The 26223-nt window shown below is 40.6% G+C and overlaps 3 protein-coding genes across 3 annotated transcripts; all 3 read left to right on the forward strand.

Moving 5' to 3' along the window:
- Positions 1-1765: 1765 nt before the first annotated feature.
- LOC101641703 (multifunctional protein ADE2-like) lies at positions 1766-3084 on the forward strand. The gene is given in 3 exon segments (XM_045290554.1): positions 1766-2040; positions 2042-2822; positions 2825-3084. Coding segments are annotated over 3 exon segments (1275 nt in total). The 5' UTR covers positions 1766-1806.
- A 14013-nt stretch (positions 3085-17097) lies between these two features.
- Positions 17098-18530, forward strand: LOC101641390 (hemoglobin subunit epsilon). The gene is made up of 3 exons (XM_004717033.2): positions 17098-17189; positions 17313-17535; positions 18324-18530. Exons 1-3 carry the CDS (start codon positions 17098-17100, stop codon positions 18450-18452), a joined length of 444 nt encoding a protein of 147 aa, XP_004717090.1. The 3' UTR covers positions 18453-18530.
- A 5897-nt stretch (positions 18531-24427) lies between these two features.
- On the forward strand, positions 24428-25777 carry LOC101641082 (hemoglobin subunit gamma-like). Its single transcript, XM_004717032.2, has 3 exons — positions 24428-24528; positions 24657-24879; positions 25649-25777. Exons 1-3 carry the CDS (start codon positions 24437-24439, stop codon positions 25775-25777), a joined length of 444 nt encoding a protein of 147 aa, XP_004717089.1. The 5' UTR covers positions 24428-24436.
- Positions 25778-26223: the final 446 nt, after the last annotated feature.

The raw sequence follows: 26223 nt of genomic DNA on the forward strand, positions 1-26223 counted from the left end.
TCCTGCTTTTGACTCTAAACCTCTCTCCTTGCCTGAACCTTACCAAGATGGCTTATGGTAAATGTTTGTTTGTCAAAACAAACCTAACTTACCCCTTATCCTCACCCTAAAATCTGGAATAATTGTGGAGGTTAGCTTCTTTAAGAAGATATAGGAGACACAGAAACAGAATAAAAGGAAATTTTAAAAATGGGAGGGTAAATGAGTTATACATTTAGGGGAGAAGAAGGCAGGGTTATTGGATAATGAAAACTGCTATTATTTATTGAGACCTTTTCTATCCTAATGTTCAATCACATTAGTCACAGCATTACAGTGCTTCATATCATCTTTTATCTCTATAATAATCTGCTAAGACAGACATCATTAGTTCCTTTATTTTATAGACATTTGCACAAAGTCAGGTATCAAAGAGACAGTGCTCGACTTTGGACCAGGGTCGGGTTTTGCAGCCCTTTTGCTCCATGCTTTCAGGAAATGCGATGATGATCCTGGGAAGCAGAATGGAGCACTGGGCTGCCACATGGAGAAGTATGCAACTTTGGGTTTGGAATAAGGAATCTCTAAGGGCTCTGAAACGTCAGGAAACATTGACGCAGCAGGCTCAAGGCCCTGGTAGAAAGGTAAGGAGTTGGTGTAAAAGATGTGGCTATCAGAGGTAACAGAAAGGGCTGAGTCAGTGCGAGCTGTAAGCTATCAGGGCCCAGAAGGATATAGACTTGTGACTCAGATAGGTGACCAGATCAGTTCAGGGCCACTGGGTGGAACCCATTACTCTCAGGGGGAGATAGACTGTGTACACAGTGAGTAGGGGGAGGGGATAGGAAAAATTTAGGAGGCCCAGCATAACAGCATTTTACATTCTCCTGCCATGTGAACTCCCCACCCCATCAGCTGGAGTAAGTGCCTTGACTCCTCTGAGCTCAGTCTTGTTTTCGATAGAAAAGTAAAAATTATATCTCTATCCTGGGGTTATTATGAGGGTTAAAGAGATATAATGCAATGTCTGGACCATGAGTCTAGCCATTCAGGCAAGAAGTATGGGCTCCTTAAGAGCCAGGGGTTTCAAAGTAGAAGGCCATCTCTTAGAAGTACCAATCACTCTTAGAGACACAGTGACAACCTCAGAACTTGGTATTTAACTTAGCAAGAGGCTGGGGTGTAGTATCCAAGAAGTCTCTTTGTCTTCTAACAGAACCTTCTGCCAGCAACCTCAGTCAAAATCCAGAACTTAACTTTAATGACTGAAGCAGCTGCTCTGGGGAAACAGCACACTAGTGAAGGGAGACAAAAGTTTCTTAGCTGTCTAAGAAAATTACTTTCCCTAGAATGTGTATCGTCCTGGAACCTAAAATAGGAGAAGTTTACTAAGTTAGCAAGAAACAGGATGATTAGAGGACGAGTGACCATATGAGGGGCATTTGAAGAAACAGAGGCTAAATGAAAGGGAAGTAGGAATCACTGAATTTTGCTCTGTACGGCAGTTACCACTCCAGAATATTTAAATATTCCTGTGTAACACAATAGTTTTATAAGGTGTGTATATTGAATACATTTTAATTAATGTCAGTGATGACTGGGAGTTCCTGGGGGATGCAGAGACATTAAAAGGTGCAAATATTTGAGTTCCCTGGGAGCAAGCCTGCCAAGCCCTCAGAATCATGCTGCCAGCTTCCAGGAGACCTGGGATCCAATAGCTCAGGCTCCCTTCCTCAGGTCCTACTCAGCTGCTAATTAAAAGGTTGATGTGCACAGATTCCAGCTTCTCCACTTCATGCGGTTGCAGCCCCCAGCTTACTCAAGATAATGGCGGCCTCCGAGGTGGTGGTCCTTGGTCCAAAGCTCTACGAGGGGAAAACAAAAGAAGTCTATGAGCTGGTCCATCACCCAGGAAAAGTGCTCCTGCAATCCAAAGACCAGAGTACAGCAGGGAACACAGCTAGAAAGAACCACCTGGAAGGCAAATCTGCGATTTCCAATAAAATCACCAGTTTTATTTTTCAGTTGTTACAGGATGCAGGTATCAAAACTGCTTTCACCAAGACATGGGGGGGAAATGGCTTTCATTGCCCCCCAGTGTGAAATGATTCCCATTGAGTGGGTATGTAGAAGAATAGCAACTGGTTCTTTTCTCAAAAGAAACCCTGGCGTCAAGGAAGGTTATAAGTTTCACCCACCCAAAATGGAGATGTATTTCAAGGATGATGCCAATAATGACCCACAGTCGTCTGAGGAGCAGCTAATTGCTGCCAAATTTTGCTTTGCTGGACTTGAGATAGCTCAAACTGAAGTGGATATCATGAGTCATGCCACCCAGGCCATTTTTGAAATCCTGGAAAAGTCTTGGTTGCCCCAGGCCTGTACACTGGTTGGCATGAAGATTGAATTTGGTGTTGATGTAACCACCAAAGAAGTTATTCTTGCTGATGTTATTGATAACCATTCCTGGAGACTCTGGCCATCAGGAGATCGAAGCCAACAGAAGGACAAACAGTCCTATCATGACCTCAGAGAAATAACTCCTGAAGGGCTGAAGATGGTAAAGAAAAATTTTGAGTAGGTTGCAGAAAGAGTAGAGCTGCTTCTGAAAGCACAAAGTCAGTGCAGGGTTGTGGTATTGATGGGCTCGACCTCTGATCTCCGTCACTGCGAGAAAATCAAGGCGGCTTGTGGAAATTTTGGCATCCCATGTGAACTTCGAGTAACATCTGCCCATAAGGGCCCCGATGAAACTCTGAGGATTAAAGCTGAGTATGAAGGGGATGGCATTCCTACTGTCTTTGTGGCGGTAGCGGGCAGGAGCAATGGTTTGGGACCAGTGCTGCTGGGAACACTGCATATCCAGTGATCAGCTGTCCTCCCCTCACACCAGACTGGGGGGCTCAGGAGGTGTGGTCTTCTCTTCAGCTACCCAGTGGTCTCGGCTGTTCGACTATACTTTCTCCAGAAGCATCAGCTCAGTTTGCTGCTCAGATCTTTGGCTTGAACAATCATTTGGGATGGGCCAAACTGCGAGGAAGCATCTTAAATACGTGGATTTCCCTGAAGCAGACTGACAAGAAAATCAGAGAATGCAGTTTATGAGAACATCGTAGTATTTATTATGAGAAAACTACAAGTTCCTAATTTAGCTCCAGGAAAAAATCATGTCAGATGGAAAAATTCTAAGTTAGAGAAAAATGAAATATATTGAATAAATAGTTGTCCAGGAAAAAAAAAAAGGTTGGATGTTTTAGTTCATCCAGAGGTGCCACAGAAGAAAAACCCGGTGATCTTCTTGTGTGTGTGTTGTGCAAAAACCAGCTATTTAAAGCCCCATGAAGCACAGTTCTACCTGTGAGGTCACTGTGAGTCAAAATCCACTTATACATGAACTTGGTTAACAAAAACTAATATTTCTTGAGTAGTTAATATAAGTAGTTAGTATAAGCTAAAAATTATTTTGGTTGGTTACATGATCCCCATACTGTGAAGTGTATTAATATCTATTTCTTCCTGGTAAGAAAGTAAGGCACAGATAAACTAAAAACCCATGGTTACCAAGTCAATTCTACTTAATTCTACAGGACTGAGTAGAACTGCCCTCTAGGGTTTCCATGCCTGTAGTCACTATGGTAGCAGACTTCCATGTTTTGTTTTGTTTTTTTCCCATGGAATGGCCAGTGGATTATTGGTTACAGTATAAGGCAAGTTTCTTAAGAGAACTAGAGATCTAAAGCCCCAAACCAAACCCATCGCTAGCAGGTCAGTTATGACTCCCAGTGACTCTGTACAGAGTTCCTTAATACTGCAAATCTTTACAGGGCCAGTTAGATGCAGCTTTCTCCTGTAGAGTTGCAGGTACCTTTGAACCACTGGCCTTGAAATCAGCATTCCAGAGCACAAACCACAGTTCCACCAGTATTTATTAACTGCCCAACCCTTGATTGAGCTGAACATTTATTTAAGCATGAGAGCAGTTGCATAGGGTGTTTTGAACTACTCTTTGGCTTAACCTATTGGAAATTACTGCCTCCCTCTTCAGCCTGCTATAACTTAGAACACCATCCTTCCCACGCAAACACAAGACTGTCTGTTTAGATCCATGTGCCAATCTAAGTAGTGATAAGCACTTCAAACAATGAATTAGAATTTGTATAACACACAGGAAAAAGAAGACAAAAATAATTTTCATCTTTGCCGAGCCCGAGCACCGAGTAGTTCACAGTGCTGATGCAAGCACTGGCTCTATTTGTTCTCTCTTCCCAAAGCATTTTGAACTTCACACCCTTTGTCCTGTGTAAGCAGAACAGTCATTTAGAAGTTCTTGCTTCCTCTGTTGAACAGAGTTCTGCCAGCTTAGAGGTTTTACATTATCTGGAGAGACACTTACTGGCTGAAGGCAAATTAGGAAGAAGTACAGTGGACAAGGACAAGGACCAATAAAGGATGTGGGGGTGGAGAACCAAATGTACAAAAGTGCTTGACACAGTGGATGTGTGTGTGGATTGTGATAAGAGCTGTACAAGCCCCCAATAAAATGATTTAACTATTAAAAAAACAAAATAGGAAATGATGTAAAGTAAGATCTAGCAACTCACACAGAGTTGGTGAGATAAGAGAATAACATAAAAAATTTTTAATAAAGGTAGAAAGGGGAAACTGATCACAAAGATCTACAGAAAAGTGGGTGAAAGGAGACATGGGACAGTGTAAGATAAGACAAAATAATAATAATTTATAAATTATTAAGGGTCGTGGGTCGGGGAGGAGAGGGAGGAGAAAATGATGAGCTGACACCAAAGGATTATGTAGAAAGAAAATGTTTAAACAATGATGATGGCAACAAATGTACAAAAGTGCCTAACATAATGTATGTATGGATGGATGTGATAAGATTTGTATGAGGCCCCAATAAAATGATTTAAAAAAAAGGCTCAGAGAGAGAGAAGGTATATTAGAAGTTGTATCCTGTGGACTTGTTTATAAAACCTCAATAAGACGAATAAGAAAAATAAAATGAATCTACTGGCAATGCTTAAAATCAAGAATTGTATAAAAATATCCATATTTATAAATTACATGTGAACCTAATATTTATATTTAAAAATTTATTATAATAGTATAGCAGATAATATAGTTTTGTTTCCTTTAAACAATAAACTAACTTAATCTTCATACAACCTTGTGGGCATAGATGTATTTCCATCTAACATATCGATAATATGGAGAAGTCAGGTAATATTCCCAAGATCCAATAGGGAGTAACTGGCATTGCTATGGTCATTGAATTTCTCTTGGAACCTTATGGCAACATTTAACTGTCGAGGGCTCTGTTTTATCAGGAATGGCCTTGTATTCACTGCTTTAGCACTTAGCACTTTTGCCCTTTATGTGATCTCCCTAATCTCGGTGGGTTTATGAAACCTCTGACGTAAAAAAGAGAGGTACAGAAGGGCTTCTTGTAAGGAGTTATGAAGACCTCCTCCTCTATCCACACACCAAGACTGGAACCATCTGTCTCACTCTCTCAGCCAGTTCTAACTTGTTCTAACTTGCACCAAAGAGAGCTAAAGATGCCTATTCTCTAAGAAGGAATTTCATTTTCAGCTCCCAAGGCACCATTGTTGTTAGCTGCCATGGATTTAGACCCATTGTGGCACCATTCACTTCTCAATAAAAGATTGCTTGGTCCGGCACCAACCCGATGGTAGGTTAGGAACTGCTGATTTTCATATTTAGATGACCAGACTTTTCTTCCTAGTCTTAGTCTAGGAGCTCTGTGGAATCCTGGTCAGCATCATAGCAACAAGCAAGCCTCCACTGACAGGTGGGTGTTGGCTGTGCATGAGGCACATGGACAACAAATTAAACCCAGGTCTCCCATACAGAAGGCATGAATTTTGCCTCCAAACTATCAGTTCTTCCAAGGCACTATGTATATGGACTTCGCTTTGTTAAAGCTTTGGAATCACACTTCCCTCCCTACAACTAAACCATACCAAGTCATTCATTCTTTCCTTTCCATTTTACTCCATACATATAAAGCCAGACATATTATATTCTAATTACATTTTTATTTGACAGGACTCCTGCAAGGTAGAACACATATGTTATTCTTATTTATGAGTCAAGCATTAAAATTAATGGTGAGCACACAGCAAGCTCTCTAAAAACAATTACTGAATCACTGTGGTTTCTCAAGCATGGCTCCTCTGTCTACTCGCCTCCTCCTGTCTCAGTGGTTCTCAACCTTCCTAATGTCTTGACCCTTTAGTACAGTTCCTAATGTTGTGGTGACCTCCAACCATAAAATTATTTTTGTTGCTACTTCATAACTGTAATTTTGCTACTGTTATGAATTGGGCATCCCCTGTGCAAGGATCATTCATTGAAAACCACTATTATATTTAATTAAATGAGATAGAGTTTTCTCTTAATCTGTATCCTATTTATACCTAGGGTTACATTGGTGTGTTTCCATTTCTCAGGATGTCAATTCTAAATGAGACTCAGTCATAACTGAGTCAATGCCCTACCCCCTTTCCTTGCAGGTGTCGTCTTCTAGGCCAGGATCTGCCCCCAGCAGAGCAATGCTGACTCATGCACAGTCATGCGAAAGCTCTGGGTGTGTTTCCAGATGTTTTCAACCCTGAGTGATGACTGCTATCTGAATGCCCAGAAGGAGGCTTATAGGACAGATGATAAGAAAGGGCAAGTTTACAACCTGACTCTTAACTTTCCCCAAACCAGAATCACAAGGAAAAAGAGGCCCCTGAGAGAGCAATATGACCCATCCCAGAATGCATTCTCTTGGGATTAAACTAAAATATTCATGTTTAGCCCTATCAATAAGGCCATAGGATGATCAGTCCTGAATATCAAATATTCATTTTGCAGAGTATCTCTTATAATGTAGAAGTAGCAAAATCATCTTTGGTTTATCCATGTGTATGAAGATTCAGTTAATATAATATGGTCAAAATCAATTAGTATCAGAATAAGTTGTTGAAGCCTGGGACCTATGTTACTTAAGTCTTTCTATATAACGTACAACTAAAAGCATAATTGAAATTTCTTAATCTATATAAAGTGTTAGCTCAAGGATTAATCATTTAGAATCATTAAAATGCACACTGTACTTATACAGAGGTTTGAAGACACAGATTGAAGCAAGGGTATGGAAAACATGAAAGAAAGAAGAGATAGCATATTATTCATAATTTTTGAGTACCTCCAAAGAATTGGGTAACAAAGAGTCTGTGCTTTGGTGTGCTTTGATGTTCTCATTGGATCTGATGTGATTGGAGGAGACCACTGAGGAGGTCCTCAATGTAAAAGGACACCTTGGTTATTATTGGGAAACTGTAGGCAACTGCTATCTTGTTGGGCAAGAAACACCTGTTGAAAAAGGTAAACAGGACTCATGCCCATGTCAAGGAAGAAAAAGAAATGAAAAATCCAAGATGGGCTGAGAGAGTATGGGAGGAGAGAAAAAACACAAGTCTGAAGAATCAGGGAAAGGTTCCAAGATGACATGCCTTTGGAGTTGGCTTTCATTGGAGTTAATCGTGGAAAAACGACACTTCAGAATTGTGATATGACGTAAAGAATTATATAAAAGGGGTGAAAAAAAGAGATCCTATAGATTAGTACACCTGATACACAGGAATTTTAGGTCACTATTATGATTCTTTTATTACATTGAGTTCCTGGCAGCCGGGAACTCTGTTGGTTGTAGATGCTCAGAGCTGAATATAACCAAATGGGCTCACTGCCATGAAGTCCCTTCAGACAGGGTAGAACTGCGCATGTAGCTTTCTGAGACTCTTAAGCATTGGGGGAGTAGAAAGCTTCCTCTTTTCCAGGCAGAGCAGTTGGTGGTTTTGAATTGCTGGCCCTGTGGTTAGCAGCCCATGCAAACTCACTGTTCTCCCAGTGCTCCCTAGGGCTGATGGCAGGTCTGGGTGTGTACTTGGCCATGTTGCTTTTAGTTGCTGTCAAGTTGACTCATGGTGGCCCATGTATAATATGAAAAGTTGCTCAGTGTTGGACTATCTTGACAATCATTAATGTGCTCACATTTTTATAGTCACTATACATTTTGATTATCTCCAAATTAGGGGTCTCATCTCCTAACAATATTACTGGCAATAAAGTACAGTATTGTAATCCATGTGGTTTTCAGAGCCTAAATTATTTGGTTAATTTTCAGAAGTAGATTCTTAAAGCTTTCTTCCTAATCTGCTTTACTTTAGAAATGCCACTGCATTCTGCCCACTATGATTGCCCTGGTGATATTTTTAAAAATTAATTTTTAATGGTGAATGAGATGAGATGGCTTAAATTTTAGACCATCAACTTTGCATTCAACATTTCAAACCACTCATGTTCCCATGTTCTATCCTGCCCCTCCTTCCTTGAATTCTTTTCTCCCTCTTAGGGCCTCCATCCCCTCCCTTTCACCCAAGTCACGAGTTGTCGACCTTCTAGTCTGTTGCTTCATTTTCCCACTCTTGTTCTCTCTCCCTTGGGAAATTCCAAAGTCTGCTCCCTTTAGTGTTTATCATGATTTTTCACCTTATAGTCTCATTTACTATTTATCCTCTTGTGATTGACTAACTGTACTAAACATACTTTTCTCGATGTCCATTCAGGTTATGAGGTCTCTCCTGGATTCATCAGTGTTTTTAGCAGTGCATACTATTCTATTTTGTATATGTACAGAATTTCTTTACTTATCCTTCTACTGATGTACATTTAACTTGTCTCTAACTTCTATCTATAGTGACCAGTGCTACAATGAGTGAATACATCTGCTTGTGCTATGGCTCTTATCTCTTTACGGTACATACCCAGCAGAAGTATTGCTAACTCATGTAGACTTTTTATTCCTAGTTGTTTGAGAACCAAGACCCGTTCTAGGCTCCAGATATGCAGAAATAAATAAACAAGAACTTAGTTGTCTGTTATTCTTCTGGAAGCTCCACTGAAACCTACTACTTTGAGTGACCCTGTTGGCATTTGAAATACCAGTAACAAAGCTTACAACATCATAGCAACACACAAGCCATCAAAGTACAATAAACTTACAGACAAATTGTGGTCTCAAAAGAGAGTTAGAAAAACCAGTTCTAAGTCTTCAGTCTTTTCCCCCCAATCTTTCATTTGTATGTCTATTGTGGCATAAATGGTAGAGTCTTATACCAGAACTACTTGGTCATGGATCTGTTCACTACTACCTCTCTTAAAATCTTGAACATCTTCTTTTTCTCGGTGCAGCCTTAAGTCCACTGGCTCTGTAATAAAGACTCAACTATGATGATAGATCTCCAGAACTGTCAGAGGAATGTAGCTCATGCGGTGTCTTATGAAGTATAACTGGCTTAAAATACAAACAAAAATATAGAAATTCATTAGAAAATTAGTTAACAGAACTGAAAAGTGAAAATTTCAGAAAGGAAATAAAAGTGGTTTTTGGATTTTCCTTGTCCAACAGAGTATTTCATGGCAGGCAGGGCCTGGACTGTTATCGTAGACGCCTTCTTCAGGCCTGATAGAGCACTTCCTCAGGACCTCTGGAATCTAGGCCTCCTTCTCCAGGCCGCCTTCTCAACCGCAGTTCTCCTCACCAGTTTGCATCCTCATTTCCTCGATGAAATGCTAAAAAAAGCCTACCAGAATTATCTTCTTTACATGAAAATCTGAACCTGTCATAAGGATTTCAGAGAAAAAGTTAGATAAATCTAGATTTATCAACTTGAAACATTTAAAAAAATAACAGCTTTTAAAAAAGATAAGTATATACCATACATCCTATACATAGACTTTTTCATCTGTATGCCTAGTAAATCATTTCAGAAGCAGGAGTTTTGAAGAAAAATGCAGCATCAGCACTGGAGGAAGGCTTATTAACAATTACAATGCACAAATGATACAACCTTGCTTGCTGAAAGTGAAGAGGACTTGAAGCAATTGCTGATAAAGGTCAAGTATCCCAGCTTTCAGTATGGATTACAGTTCAATGTAAAGGAAACCAGAATCCTCACCATTGGATCAGTAGGTAACATCATGATAAACAGAAAAAATATTAATTGTGAAGGATTTCATCTTCCTTGGAGTCACAATCCATGCTCATGGAAGTTGCAGTCAAGAAATCGAATGATGCATTATATTAGGGAAATCTGCTGTACAAGACCTTTTTAAGATGGTGAAAAGCAAGGATGGTATTTTTAGAACTGGCCCAAGAGCATTTTCACTTGCCTCATATCCATGTGAAAGTTGAACATTGAAGACAGAAGAGCAAAGAGGAATCAAAGTACTTGAATTGTAGTGCAGGAGAAGAATATTGAAAGTACCATGTACTGACAAATGAACAAACAAAGCTGTCTTGGAAGAAATCTGGCAGAATGCTTCCTGGAGGGAAGGATGGCAAGCCTTGTTCTGACATACTTTAGACATGTTGTCATGAGAGATCAGACCCTGGAGAAGTATATCATACCTGGTAAAGCACAGGGCCAAAGAAAATGAGGAAGGTCCTGGACAAGATGGATTGACACAAGGTGGCTGCCCCGATGGACTCAAACATAGAAGCAAGGATGAAGATGGCCAAGAACCAGACCTGGTTTAATTCTGCTGTACGTCGGGTTGCTGTGAGTTAGAATGATGGAATGGCAACTAACAACCACAGCAACCCAGCTCTTTAAGGTGTAAAATTCTGATTTTTTATAGTCTTAATGCTTTATCATCATAAACACAATTAATTTTAGAACACTTTTCTCAGCCCTTTAAAACACACACACACACACACACACACACACACACACTCTTAAGCAGTCACTCCCACCTTTGCTCCCAAATATACCAGATCTAGGCAACTACCGATGTCATTTCTATTCTATGTCAAACTGGGATGTTTTATCTTTGATCATCTCTTCTCCATCTAGCTTCATTGTGGCTCACACCCTGTGAGGTCAAACAGGACCCTGGTTTTAGAAGCCTGTGCTTAGATTAATACTTGCTGTTCTGACTTCAAATTCTTAAATTTTTAACAAGCAATAACAACAACAAAAAACCCCAAACACACCGACATTGAGTCTATTCCAACTGAAAGTTACCCTAACAGCAGAGTTGAACTAGCCTGCAGGTTTCTAATGCTCTAAGTCTTCACGAGAACAGAGAGCTCATCTCCTTCAGAGGGGCTGGTGGGCTCCAGCTGCCCCCCTTGTAACTCGAGGTTTGACACATAACCCACCATGCCCCAGGGCTTCTTCTTTTTTGAGTAATGGGTCATATTTTTTCAATTTGTACTTGACTTAGAAATTATGGATCAGGTTCTGAGGGAAAAAATGATATATTGTTTATTTCGCTCCCCGATACAGTTCTCAGTACAATGCCTAGAGCACAGAAAATATGCAAAGGTTTGTTGAATGCAATTACATTGAATTCCTTTCTACATCAGAAGGAGTCATTTCATCAGGGCTGTGGGGAAGGCCATAGAGAAGGCCCGTGGTATTCTGGTATGTAATGGGATTTGGGGAGACATCAAAGTGCTGCCTAGCCCACTTTCCCTAGTATAGATGCCACCATCTCAACAGCACTGCTCTCATAGTGCTGACTTTTCTCTTTGTTCGTTCTCTGATTTAGCCCTCAGTCTGGGCTTAAGGAGAATATATGCTTCCTCTGGCTAGAGTTTAATGGCTCCTTTGTCTCTGGTCAGTACTTAAGAATCTGGTTGTTGTTACTTTAGCTAAAGGCTTAATATGTGAGCAAGCTCCAAAAGATGGTTTTTGATTTTGGTGTTTAACCACTCACCCACCCTCAAATAAAGTAACTAAATTCTATTAATGCCTTGGAAAATTCAACATATTCACTTTGATTGTCCACCTTGAAAATCCTCAACCTAATACATTGACACATACATCCAGAAATTAGCATGTATGAACACACATACCCTACATAGCTCCACATCCAATGTCTTAGGTAAATATAGAGGAAACAAACTGCCAAAGTGGATACCCTGATGCAATTATACCGTTAAAGCAATTGTCTCATCGAAGGGGTGAGATGCGGCTTATTTGTCCATGTGAACGGAGAGTCTTTGCTTGGACATCAGGATTGTGTGAGGTTCAAAACATTCAGGAATAGCATGATCTTCCCCTTTCTGTACTCTGATAGTTGACCACATTCCGAATAATAAACATTTTCCTCTCTATTTATGAGGGATTTTCACTGGGATATTTCATCAGATTGTAATAAAAACTCTGGGAATTATTCTGTATCATTTCTTCTCTTAGGAGACATTATTTTTCTTTCTCAATCTCAGTTGACTTGAAGAAAACTATTTCTACCATTAGCTTTCTAAAACTTTTATGTTATACTCTCTTTGTGTCACATTGTATAATACTCATGCTTATATGTGTTATAAAATACATATATAACATGTTTCAAATATTTATGAGCAATTAACCACTCATAGCCCTCAAGCACTAATCTATAGCCGCCTCCCCTTATCTACTTGTATTTGAAAAAGGAATGGGGATTTAGAAAGCAATAGGCCAAGAGGGAGGAGGCCTGGTGGCTTAGTAGTTTATGCAATGAGCTACTAGCTTCAAAGTCAGTGATTCAATACTACCAGCTGCTCAACAGGCAAAAGATGAATCTGTCTGCTCCCATAAAGGTTCAAAGTCTAGGTAAGTGGAAGGGATAGTTATACCTTATCTTATAGGGTTGTTATGAGTTAGAATTCATTTAATGCCAGTAAATGTAGGACAAGAGGCACGACACTCTACTTTGACTGTGTTAACAGCTCCCTTCACTCATATCCCAACTCTGAGCTCTCCTGAGTCCTTATCTAGACCAACAGCTTCAAACCCCACCCTACTATCACCAGAGCAAGTCCCCCAAGCAGAAAAATGCTGAATCTTCCAGTCTCTAATGGTGAAAAGCAAAACAAAATACCACAAAAGGAAATGGCACAAAATACCACAAAACAAATAGAATTAGGCTAGTGATATTATAGAAGTAAGCTGCTGATATTAGGGCCTGAATGAGGCTAGAATTTACTAAAGAGCTCTAGCTCTTTGGTCTGTGTTGGTCTGTGGACTTGAGAAATAGCTACATCTTTCTCTGACAGTTACCCCACACTCAACAAGTTAACCCACTGCCATTGAGTTGATTCATAAACATAGTGACCCTTTAGGGCAGAGAACAACGCTCTTTAAGATTTCTGAAGCTGTAAAGCCCTACTGGGGAAAAAACCACAGAGTAGTAGTTCGGACCTTGTGGTTAGCAGGGCAATACTTAAACTTCGATGCCAAGAATCCTTATCAACACGCTAGAGTAAGGGGATTTGTCATCAAAAGGAGCTGTGTTGGAGCTACAATGTGCAAGGGAGAGGGCAATAAGCCTGCCCCACCTCCCCCATGATGGAATCTAGCTAGTCACCATTCCTGCTTTCATTTTAAGCCTACTTAACTCCTAAGACTCAATGTTACCAATTCCCAATTCCCAGAAAAATGTAAAACTATTATTTTGGAAACTTGCTATGTTTATCTTTAATACTGAAACCCAAAGTATTGTAAATAGCATGTCTATGTAAGAGAAGGTCATTACCTTTCTGTATTTATTATATTCACCAGCAAGTCAAGGTCTTACCATCTTAGTAGCAAAGGTAGAACCTTAGCACAGAATTACAAGATTTCAGTCATTTCATGATAAAGAATTCGGAGCCTTTCCTAAGAAGAATCTTCTTTGGATCATCCTGGGCAGAAATGTCGACACTGAATTTATGTTTGTTTTAAAACTATATGTCACACTTTAGAAAACCATTGGCTTTCTTCTAGCTCTATGAGCAAATATCCTCTCTCTTGGTCTAGATTTTTTTTTCTTTTATGCTGTAGTTCTTAAGTGCCATCTAGTCGGTTCAGATGGACCCTATGCACAACAAAACATGACACTACCTGTTCCTGCACTGTCCTCACAATGGTTCCTCTACTTGAGCCCATTGTGGCAGCCACTGAGGTCATCTCTCTTGTTAAGGGCTTTACTTTCCCCCCTAGCCCTCTACTTTATCAGAATGATGTCTTTGACCAGGAACAGTGTCTCCTGACAACATGTCCAATTTAAGTAAGATGGACATCCTTGCTCCTAAGGAACACTCTGGCCTCCTTCTTTGCTTCCAAATAGTCATATAATTTAGTCTAGAAATCTTAACCTGAGTCCCACAGAATACTAATATAATTGATATAGTTGCACTAGGAAAAAACCATCATTATTTTCATTTACCTCTGGTTTAAATGTAATTTTTTCTTCAATTTTTAATGTAAGCTGAAAACTATGGTAATATTAATAGCCTCTCTGGTCTAACCACAGATAAAAATCACAGACATTTCCATATAGCTGTTGAAATTATCTTAAATAGTATTTACTGTCATCGCTATTTTGAAATTATTGTCATGGTAGACCTACTGCTAGGCCTATATATCTAATGCATTCAGAAAAAATGAATATGCAAGCATATTTTAAATTTTATATTTGATTATTTTTATAACTGCACTTAAGTAAAATTGGTAATCTCCTGAATGTATTTTATACATTAAAGTAAAAAACAAACAAAAATAAAGCAAAAAGTTGCAAGTCTGTCAAATGAGTCTATCTCACACATACACTCACACACGTAAGTTAAGAATCCATATGCTGGGCAATTGTTAGAACAAATGCACAGAAATATGCACATGGTTAAAATCTAGAAAAAAAGAACCATTGGATAAAAGGCAAGAGAAATAGTTTCATATGTCAAAAATGTGTGCCATTCCATAAGAAAAGATGAGAAATATCCAGAGTAGATTTGAAAGGAAGAGACTTCTGGATAAACCTGAAATCTGTATACACTTTGTAGCATGAGACTTGGGAGATAAAGGTTCTATTAAATGGGAAAATATGGGAAGGAGTTGGGGCATCAGAATGCATACAATTGTGGGAAGAGAAACTTCCATGTCAGATAGAGGAAAAGATCAATGGAGAGGAAAATAGAAGGAAAGTCAAATTTACTTGACTTCAGTGAGATTATTTCTTTTTCTGAAACTGTGGATAATTGTTACTAGACACAGATTAAATTATGTGGTATATTCATGCAAATGGACATAATGGAATACATGTCAATTCTGACTTTTGGTTTCAGATATGTAAAGAGCTTGTCACTTTGTCACTGTCATCCTTAAAACAAGAACCAAATGTAATCAACTGGAGATCAACAAATTTTCTGGGAGCCATCAGAGAATTGAGGCTATAGGGTGAACTGACAACACCAGATCTAGAGATGGGTGCACCCACAGGGATAGAACTAAGATTTGTTTAACTGGAGTCAAGCCTTTTGCTAACCCAAAACACACACTCAATTCATAAATTTAACAAACCATGGAAGGCTAGGTATGAGCTAATATGAGAGTGAGACTCTCCCAGGGCCTACAGTTTTGGGCATACCTTCCCTATAGTCTCTTCCATGTTCACCTTGTTCCACGAATTTTTAAGAGCAATCTTCTCAGATTTGCCCTCAACATCTCACAGTGAAGGGAAAAGAAGGGTTCCTTCAGAGGTGGGATAGGGGAGATGAGAAGAAATAATTCTGAAAGAAGTCCAGCACACCCTCCATTAAAAGGTCCATTATCTAGAAAATGTTTGAATAGAGCCTCATCCCATCTCGGTAGAAAGGCATTAACTGAACTTTAGGATCCCTGGTCTTTCTATCTGATTCAGAGGTATATACTGAAAGGTAGAGATTTATTCATGAGTGTTTTCCTTCTCTGCTCTTTATCACCACAGAAATAAGACTCGGGTTTAAAAACGATAGATTACAGGTGAAAGGGTTATAAGATGCAGAATCTTTTTTTCCCACGATCATCACATTAGTTCTGATCATGAGGACTCCATGTGCCACAAAAGAGTACTGTTGCACAGGGCTTTGTTGTTGTTGTTGTTTGCTATCATCATTATGTAAGTAGATCACCAGGTCTTTCTTCCTTGCCAACCAGGGACCTTAAGACATTCTTAAATCGGGCCCCAAACAAGGCCAATCCTGTTGACAGAATGGTGAAGCACTTGAGTGATAACTACAAAAGTCTGACTGGACTCCACCAGTCGCTGCGCTTTAGAAAGACGGGGCCGTTTGCTCCCATAAAGACGGTGGCATGAAGGGTTCATGTGGGAGGGGTTGTGGGGAGGGAGGGTGAAAATGAGCAACTGATATTAAGGACTAAGGTGAAGGGCAAATGTTTTGAGAATGATGAGGGCAGCGAGTGTACATATGTGCTTGACACAATGGAAGTATGTATGGATTGTGATGAGAATTGTACAAGGCCTCAATAAAATAATTTTTAAAAATAGATTGCGGCCATGGAAACCCAATGGGACTGTTCCATAGAGCAAAGATTTCACACAGCCCAATTTCTCGATAGAGAATCACATCCATCTGTCTTCTCCTCAGTTCCACCACTGGCATCCTTACTGGTTTCAAACACTGGTTTTTAAAATTTCAATGACAAAAAACAACTGAAAAGTTGTCTGACAGGTAAGAAGTAGAAGACGAAGCCCAGATGACTTGGCTACATCCCACTGAAGAGGGAACTGGCTGAGAGTCTGTCATCAGCTGTCTTTTTGTTTCCCCCTCTCCCCCATGACATCGCCTTGCCATAGTCACTATCCTTTATATCCAAACACCAACCTACTTTAAATGGAACCCTTTCTCTGTCATGGTCTTAGCTTCTCTCCTAGAGAAACAGAATGGAAGAGAAGGTATTATCCTGGAGGTGGCACTGGGACAGAAGAGGTATGAACCAAAACGTTTGTTGACCATGGGGAAGGAATAAACAAAGAAAGGGTGTGTCAGAAGTCAAAATGCATTATCACAAAGTCAGTGGTCAGCCTACACTGCTGACCATCTGCTGATCTGGCTCCACCACTAAGAGACACAGTACAGCCTTGACCAATGACCTCAAACTTTCTGGAGGGGTGGGGACCAAAAGATCCTGCGTGAAGAATAAAAGGCCCAACTTCAAGCCGCAGTATAGACCTGTTTTCTGGTTCATCTGTGATTACCAGCAAACTCCGAAATCCTACACCATGGTGCATTTTACTGCTGAGGAGAAGGCTGCTGTGACAAGCCTGTGGGCCAAAGTAAATGTGGAAGAGGTCGGAGGCGAGGCCTTGGGAAGGTAGGCTTCGAGTCTTGGTGAAGGGGAGAAAAGGGTGAATACAAATGTGGAATGTTGCCCAGAAATCGCCTTCAGATTTCTGAGAGGCTCTTGACTTTCATTTGCTATGGTCCTATTTCATAGGCTCCTGGTTGTCTATCCCTGGACCCAGAGGTTTTTTGACACCTTTGGCAACCTGTCTTCTGCCTCTGCCATCATGGGCAACCCCAAGGTCAAGGCTCATGGCAAGAAAGTACTGACCTCCTTTGGAGATGCTGTTAAGAACATGGACAACCTCAAGCCTGCTTTTGCTAAGCTGAGTGAGCTGCATTGTGACAAGCTGCATGTGGATCCTGAGAATTTCCGGGTGAGTTCAGATTATATTATATGCTCTTTTTAGCTCTTTAATTTAGAACAATAATAGAACCAAGTCTCTGAATAGAAAGGTCAACAGAAAACTATGAAATCATGAGTAGAGTTTGGTATTTAGGGGACAAGCTTCTAATTGCCATAAGCATGACCTGCTGGATTCAGGAATCAAGTCAGTAAGGGCTATTAACAGTCTCAATTTGTTGAAAAATATTTCAACAAATATTTCTGACAAAATGAGATGTGTCTTCCTGAAGAAGACTGTGGAATAGCAAACTTGTGCAAGGAGAAGTGAAGTTGAGCTTTTGGTGGAGTAAGACCTGTTTCAGAGAACGATCTGAAACTTACTTTGTATGAGTCTTGAGGACTAAAGCATAGCAAAAGTTTGGGAGGGAGGGTTGCAATATAAAGACATTTTTCTCAAAGAAAAGTACAACAAATTCTTAAAAATAAACTAAACTTGCTGTGAGAATTATATGCACATGAGAGTCGTGTCTGCATGGATTGGAGATTTTCATAAAACTACATCGGAAAACACTTGAGCCATTGATATCCTGTGACTGTGTGAGTAAGACAATTTGTAAATGAGTGAGACAAATAAAATGGTGAAATGGAGATGGAGGGTAGAGATATATATAAGCATAATGTTGAGTAAAGCAACCATGGAAAATTGAACCTAACTAACATTTGATAAAGGATGTGGAACATGGGTCTGGGTATTCAGTCTTTTTTTAAAGAAATGTCTACTGATCATACCTTTGTGTTACTCTACCTTTTATCTGACAGCTCCTGGGCAATGTGCTGATCATTATTCTGGCTACTCATTTTGGCAAGGAATTCACTCCTGAAACGCAGGCTGCTTGGCAGAAACTGGTGGTGGGTGTTGCCACTGCTCTGTCTCACAAGTACCACTGAGCCTTCTCTCCAGTGTGCGAGAGTCCCGGTGTCTACTACATCCTCCTTCTTCACATGGGGGCTGGGGCTCAGTCTTGAACGCATAACTTCTGGTTAATAAAGCACATTTTATTCAGTAATCATGAGTGGTATTTGATTTTCCTTGTGTTTTACTTTGGGATTAAAGGTAGAAGACTTTATTGACTGAGGGGTGAGAAAATCATAGGAAGAAGCAAGAATTCTGTGGCATAGAATGTGGGGCCTCCTCAATAGATGGTTGAAATTATGAGAGGATTCTGAAGCACCAATGGGCATATCAGGGAGGGCAAGAACTTGTGATGAATTGTGGCCCCAACTTACTCCAAAGTAGTGTTGGGAAGATCATAAGCACTGCCTCAGGTTTTTTAAAAAAAAAGCATATTTGGAGCAGCTGCCAGTGTATATTTTTAAGTAGCTGGAATGTAGATTGACTTGGATTTAAAAGATAGAATGTGCAAATGGCTGGGAGCTTTCTAAGAAAGAACCCCAGGAACCAACAACAGCAAACTCTTCTCTGAGAGATTCTAACTCTTCCTCTAGGGAACCGAAGATATGGCATTATCGTGCATTCTCAGTTGATGGAACACAGCATGTACTAAAATAAAGTCAGAGGCAAAACAAAAGTATGAACATTTCATGATGGTGTTAAGAAAGGCTCAGAGGCTAAAACCTGCAAGCTATTGCTTGGTGATCAGTAGGACACTAGTTCTCTGGAAGGAATCCAAGCCCTAAACTAAACTCCCTGCCATCAAGTCTAGTCCAACTCATAGTGCCCCTTTAGAACAGAGCAGAATGGCCCTTGGGTTTCAGAGACTTTACATGGGGATTTTTTGTTGTTATTTTGTTTTGTTTTTTAATCATTTTATTGGGGACTCCTACAACTTTTATCACAATCCATACACACATCAATTGTGTAAAGCACATTTGTACATTCATTTCCCTCATCATGCTCAAAACATTTTCTCTCCACTTAAACCCCCGACATTAGGTCCTCATTTTTCCCCTCCCTCCCCGCTCCCCGCTCCCTCATGAGCCCTTGATAGTTTATAAATGGGTATTTTGTCATATCTTGCCCTGTCTGACATCTCCCTTCACCCACTTTTCCGTTGTCTGTCCCCCAGGGAGGAGGTCACATATAGTTCCTTGTAATCGGTTCCCTCTTGCCTACCCACTCTCCCTCTACCATCCCTGTTTCGCCACTCACACCACTGGTCCTGTAGGGCTCATCCGCCCTGGGTTCCCTGTATTTTCAGTTCCTATCTGTACCAGTGTACATCCTCTGGTCTAGCCAGACTTGCAAGGTCGAATTCGAGTCAAGGTAGAGGGAGTGGGGAGGAAACACTTAGGAACTAGAGGAAAGTTGTATTTCTCATCGTTGTTACATCGCCCCCTGACTGGCTCATCTACCCCCCGAGACCCCTCTGCAAGGGGATCTGCAGTGGCCTACTAATGGGCTTTGGATCTCCACTCTGCACTACCCCCATCATTCACTATGGTAAGATTTTTTGTTCTGATGATGCCTTATACCTGAGCCCTTCGACATCTCGTGGTTGCATAGGCTGGTGTGCTTCTTCCATGTGGGCTAGGCTATAATCTTTTAGGAGAACAAATCACCAGGCCTTTCTCCTGTGGATTCACTGAGTAGGTTCAAACTGTTAACCTCTTTGTTAGCAACCAAGCATATAACCAAGTTGCCACCAGGACTAGAAGTAGAGGAGAGAGTTTTTTTTTTTTTTAAAGGAAGGTAGAGTATCAGGAAAGAGCAGATAATGCAGGAAGTTGAATATAAAAATGGAAGCTATTATTGTATTATTGGTAATCAAAAAGATAAAGTCAAATTTGATTCATAGACTCCCTACGAAGCAGAAGAAAACCACTGTGTGTTCTCAAGACTGTAATCTTTAAGCAAGCAGATGCACTCATTTTTGTGCTACAGAGCAGCTGGTGGGTGTGAGCTATTATGCTTGCACTTAATCACAATCTTAACCCACATTTTCACCATGGCTCCTCTCTTGGCAATTGTAACCAATATTCTTAAAATGTGAAGTGATTCAAGGAATAGGATTTGGGGTAAAGTACTCAATGCACACAAAATAGATTTGAAGTTGTGAGACTAGCCATGGAATATTGTTCAGACAAAGACATGAGTAATGAGAGCTGCGGGGGGTGGGGGGGTGGGGGGGGATGAAGGATGAGTAAAGATAGAGTGAGAAAGACATAGAATTTAATTGACAGTGGAGACTTGGAGATGACTGGAGCCCCTACCTTGTGTGAATGTAATAGAAGGGGCCAATGCACTGACATGGGGATTCTAGCAGCCCCCTCTGTGGGAGTAGCATTAACTGAATAACTCTTGAAAGAGTTATTTTGGGGTGCTCAAGGCATCTTGTTAACCCCTCTTTTATGGGCTTGAGACATTTACACTTTCCAATTTAAAATGTCTCATATTGACCAATTTAACTATTAGGGATATCATTGTGCCATACTCTGATCAGAAGTGATCATGTGGATTGATTTCTAATTCTGCACTGTATGTATGTCCTCACAATAGGAATGAAGACCCAGTGGTCATTATAGGATATCAACAAGGCTGGTCCCTCTAAGCCTTGTATTAAGCCTTTCATTAAGTCTACTAAGTCTACTAAATAAGGGTCACACATGGCACCCAAACTCTTTAACCATTCAGTCAACAGATGACATTAATGTATAGCTTTTAATGTATCTGTTTCTTTTCATTTTTTTTGTTTCCCATTTGTTATTCTGACTTTCCTAAGGTTGAAATGGAAGTTTACACTTTGGGGTGCTAACCAGAGAATCAGCTATTAGAACCCCCCAGATACTGAGTGGGAGAAATATGAGGCATTCTGCTCCCACAATGATTTAACCTTCATAAAATCTTGTGGAATTAACATATAATACAATATATGCCTTTTGAGGGAAAAAAACAAGTTTATAGGCTTGGATCGACAATGTCAGACCAAACCAACACCATATTCACTCCATTGAGTTTTTTACAACTCACTGCTAGTTTGTTGTCACAGTTACATGTAACAAATGGAAGGGTGGAACACCTATGGTCAAAGTGAAATCAACAAGCTTTGGAAAGTGATTGTCTTAAAAGTATAAGAGAAAGCAATAGTTACTTGTGGTTATTAGATCATAGTTGGGGTTTCTGGAAAGGCAGGGTGGTAATTCACACACAAAAGGGCCACAAGGGCCACATCCTTTGTCTAAGGATAAGCACTTTAAGCTTATCACTCATTTGCCTTCAGAAGCTTTGATCCCAGCCTCTGAGTTATCTTCCTACCCATATTCCATTCACTGAATCCAGTAGAACTATCTGATATGAACAAAGACCTATCAATACCCATTGTAAAACATCTACTTTTGAAAACCCTGTATACCAATACCTATACCTATACCTATACCAATAAAAAGCAGCCCAGGTGGTGTAGTGGTTATGAGTTGGGCTGTGATCTGCATTGTCATCGGTTCAAATCCCCCAGCATCCCTGAGAGAGACAGAGTGAACTTTCTATTTCAGTCAAGTTTAAGTCTCAGTCTCAGAAACCCACAGCAGGTCAGTGTGAGCCAGCATTGACTTATCGACAGTGAGTTTGATGTTTGGTTTATACCACTAAGAAACTCTCCCACTCAGATTTGGTTGGAAGCCCACAAATGATCATAGTTATGACAAGAAAATAACTGTTGAAATCTTGACAATATCTTCTTTTTTAGCCTTCCTCACCAATGACAGACATAGGCTTCACATGAGGTTATGAAGACTAAAAGGATTCTACTAATATAATTTTAGACAAATTGATAGGCTAAAGTATACAAAGCATGAAGATAGAGATACCTTCTAATCAACTGCACAGAACCTTCTTAATCTACATTTGAATATCATCAATTTATCTCATCACAAGAGCAAATACCAAATCCATTTTCCCCAAGCCTAGATATCTCAAACATCAAGGTCTGGTTTACCTATCACTTTCAGAGAAAACAAAATAAAATAACAGAAGAATCCATGTATTACTTCTCCCTGAGACATTAGGAATATTGGTTTGTAAACAATTGCACTGAATTCGAAAGTTTCTAGAGTATTCATGTCTCAGCTATAACAATCTGCACACTATTTGTCAACCAATAGAGCCCATGTCTCCTCAGAGTTGGTTTAACAAGAACATAGCAGGCACAAAGGAGATGCTACCTATCTAAGAGTTTTTAAATGAGCACTAGGTTTTTCAGAAGACTACTGTTTACAGTGGAAGCCCTAAATCTATTTTGAGTCCCCATACAGATTCAGCTCCATTGAGTTCTTTCTGACCATAGACCAGCAATATAAAAAAAAAACTCTGCCTTCAGGCAAAATGTGTTTGCTATGGCTCTCCTGGTTATCCCTTGAAGGAACAGTCCTTGTCCTCTGGAACTTATCTGGCTGAGACCATGATGCAAAGAGTTACAATCTTGGAAACTCACAGGGAAGTGAGTGTCCTATAGGGTCACTGTGAGTCATAATGGATTCAGTGGTTAAAGGTGGGAAAGGGTTATGTGATCATGAGTCATAAGTGAGCCTCTGTGGTCAGAGGTCCCTGAACTAATCTTGACAACTTTTCAAGTCTGTAATAGTGTTCTGATCCCAACCGTGGTCCCTTTCCTGCTTCTATCTTCCCATTTGTCACTGTGATGAATTAATCTGCTATCAATTCTGATTTTGTGACCATTTTGTCTTCCACCTCCTATTGAAGTAGTCAAGCAGCTGCAAGTCATTTGGACTTGTTTATGGGCTCAGCTGATGAGTTCATCAGGATGAACCATTTATGTCATTGTCCTCCTTAGGATTTAATAAAAGATTTCTATATGTTTGAATTTTGAGTCTATTCCCCCTATAACACACCTCTCATGTTATGTCCTAGACTAAGACTGACTGACAAGCAGAACCAGCATTCACTATGGCAGAATCCATTTACATCCAAGTCCCTGTCAAGAAACTCTGCTTCTGGCTTCATCAAGAACAGAAGAATTCTCCTCAGCCAAACATGGGGCTACCAGTCAGCACTACACTTGGCAGCAGGAAATCTGCATACGCTAGCATAGTCAGACAGACACTGACATGGAGGCAAACACTTTCGTGCAGGCGCTCTTTGTCTAATAGGCTTTCTTTGTTTCACACAGATCCAGGTACATAGATACAGATCTAAGGTGTCTGTTTCAAATTAGATTCCTTAACACTACTGTATTCCTGCATTCAAATCCCTGTTTTATAGGAAAAGCTGGGGTTTGTGAGCAAAAAAAACAACGTCGGCTTTATCCGAGCTACAGATTGCCTGGGTTTCAAAGATTACCACAGTATTCTTCCCTTGAATTTCACCCTTAACTGAATGAGACTTATTCTTCATCGCATCAGAATGCCTGTGCTTATGCATTTCAGCAGCTCCGGGTCTCTGAACTTTCCCGATTCTTTGTCATGTTTCAGCTTTAAACTACGAATACCTCGGGGGCTGGTGAAAAGAACGTAGTACAAATGGAAAAGTCCAAGAGTTTTGTATGACAGGAGAAGGAGAGTAGCTACAAGATAAAATTAATAAGAAACTAGTTTGTATAACTGATTTCAAAACAGAAGAAGAATGATGCTGAAGAGGAGGGGGAGAAGGAGGAGAAGGGGAAGGGGAAGGAGAAGGAGAAGGAGAAAGAAGAGGAGGAGAAGAAGAAAAAATGAGCCCAGAGTCCCTTTGGGCCCCCCAAAGCTATCACAGATGCAAATGTGTGCATTGTAACCCTTCCTTGCTTTAACTCCACCCTTGTGGTGGGCAGCTCAGGCTTGACCAATAGCCTCCTAGCAATAGGAGGAACAAAGGACCAGTGGCCTGGAAAAAAAAGAATAAAAAGGCAACACGTTCCAGCAGCAGTACAGCTGTCCCTCCGACACATCTGTGGCTACCACGAACTCCAAGACCAGACACCATGGTGCATTTCACGGCTGAAGAGAAGGCTGCAATCACAGGCGTGTGGTCTAAGGTGGATGTTGAACAGGCTGGAGGCGAGGCTCTTGGCAGGTAGGTAGATTCCGAAGGCAAGGAAGAGGGGAAGGAATAAAAGAAGCTGAGCTTGGTACAACTATAGGGCAGTGACCAGGTTTTGTGACAAGCTCTGATTTTCCACCTGTTATGTTTCTATCCTATAGGCTCCTGGTTGTCTACCCATGGACCCAGAGATTTTTTGACAGCTTTGGCAACCTGTCCTCCCCTTCAGCCATCATGGGCAACCCCAAAGTCAAGGCCCATGGTAAGAAGGTGCTGACCTCTCTGGGGGATGCTGTTAAGAATCTGGAAACCCTCAAGGGCACCTTTGCCCAACTGAGTGAGCTGCACTGTGACGAGCTGCATGTGGACCCTGAGAACTTCAGGGTGAGTCCAGAATATGTTTGTTCTTCCTTATGTTTAGCCTCATGCTACTTAGGCAGCTGAGTAGTTGTCTGACCAACAGTGAGATGTTTATAGATCATGGGTTTCTAATAAAGGAACCCCAATGGGCTAAATATAAGCAAAAAGGTATGGCAAAAAAAAACCCCTAGGAGTACTTTCAGAACTCTAGCGTGACTAGAATAAACCCTGTTGACGTTTTAAAGGAGACTTACACAGAGATGAGGAAATCCCTCTTGGAATTGGAATTCTGTAGATGAGAGAACAGTGCCTTCCTTTCTTCCTTCATTTGTTATCGCACCATGCATACTTTGCTCATTAAAAAGAATATGCAAAGATACAAGCAGGCATATATCGGTAAACTCTAACAAAGAAACGTAGGTTGCCTTGTATATATCATAAAGCTTAGTCCTATGTTAGTTGAACATTTGTTAAAACCCTTCTTGTTCCTCCTTTCACACTGGTTTCCTCAAAGTCTAGGTGCGGCACAAAGTGTCTGAGTGAGGGAACATTTGGGCTTCATTGTAGATAGGCGGGCAAGATGGAGCAGGGAACTATTGGGCAGGAGCAGTGTGGAAAAAGAATGAACTAGATCTGCTTAATAGCTGAGAAAGGCCATAGTCTTGAGGAAGCTGGCACAGACTTTGACTTTGCTTGGAAATTGGGAAGCCTGATACTTGTAGGCCAAGCTAGAGCTCTCTGGTAACCAGACAGATTCATTTAACTGTATCTATTTCCCTTTCCACCTCCACAGCTCCTGGGGAATGTGCTATTGATTGTTTTGGCACAACTCTTCGGCAAAGAACTCACCCCCCAGGTGCAGGCTGCCTGGCAGAAGATGATGACTGGTGTGGCCAATGCCCTGGTCTCCAAGTATCACTAAACTCCTCAGAATAAGGAGAAGCCATATATTTCAAATGATAACCTCATAAATAAAGTATTGTGTTCATAAATGAGATTAAGAGGACTCTTGTTTCTTTTTCATATAGCTTTTAGTAAATGAGCTCCCAGAGACATTGTATTTGGGATGTATGCTTTCTCTCCATTTAATTACTACAAAAGGTGGGGATTTAGACAAGAAAATGAAAGTCGAAGACAATAAAGAAACATAGCCTTGGAATTCTTCAAAGAAAAGCATCAACTCTGGGAGAGTTTGGGTGGGAAAGGAAGGGGTCTGTGAATGAGGATTCCTTAAAACCAGAAGATTTTAGAGGAGTGGGAATAGACATCCAGGAAAGCAGGAGAGGGAAGATTGAGGCAAAATAGCAAGGATGGGATTCCTTGGGGGAAAAACCAACAAACACCTGCCATGGAAGAGGTCCAGGTCCA

The sequence above is a fragment of the Echinops telfairi genome, unplaced genomic scaffold (assembly GCF_000313985.2).
Source record: "Echinops telfairi isolate 266 unplaced genomic scaffold, ASM31398v2 ScPeMD7_41;HRSCAF=154, whole genome shotgun sequence".
In the NCBI taxonomy this organism is placed as follows: Eukaryota; Metazoa; Chordata; class Mammalia; order Afrosoricida; family Tenrecidae; genus Echinops; species Echinops telfairi.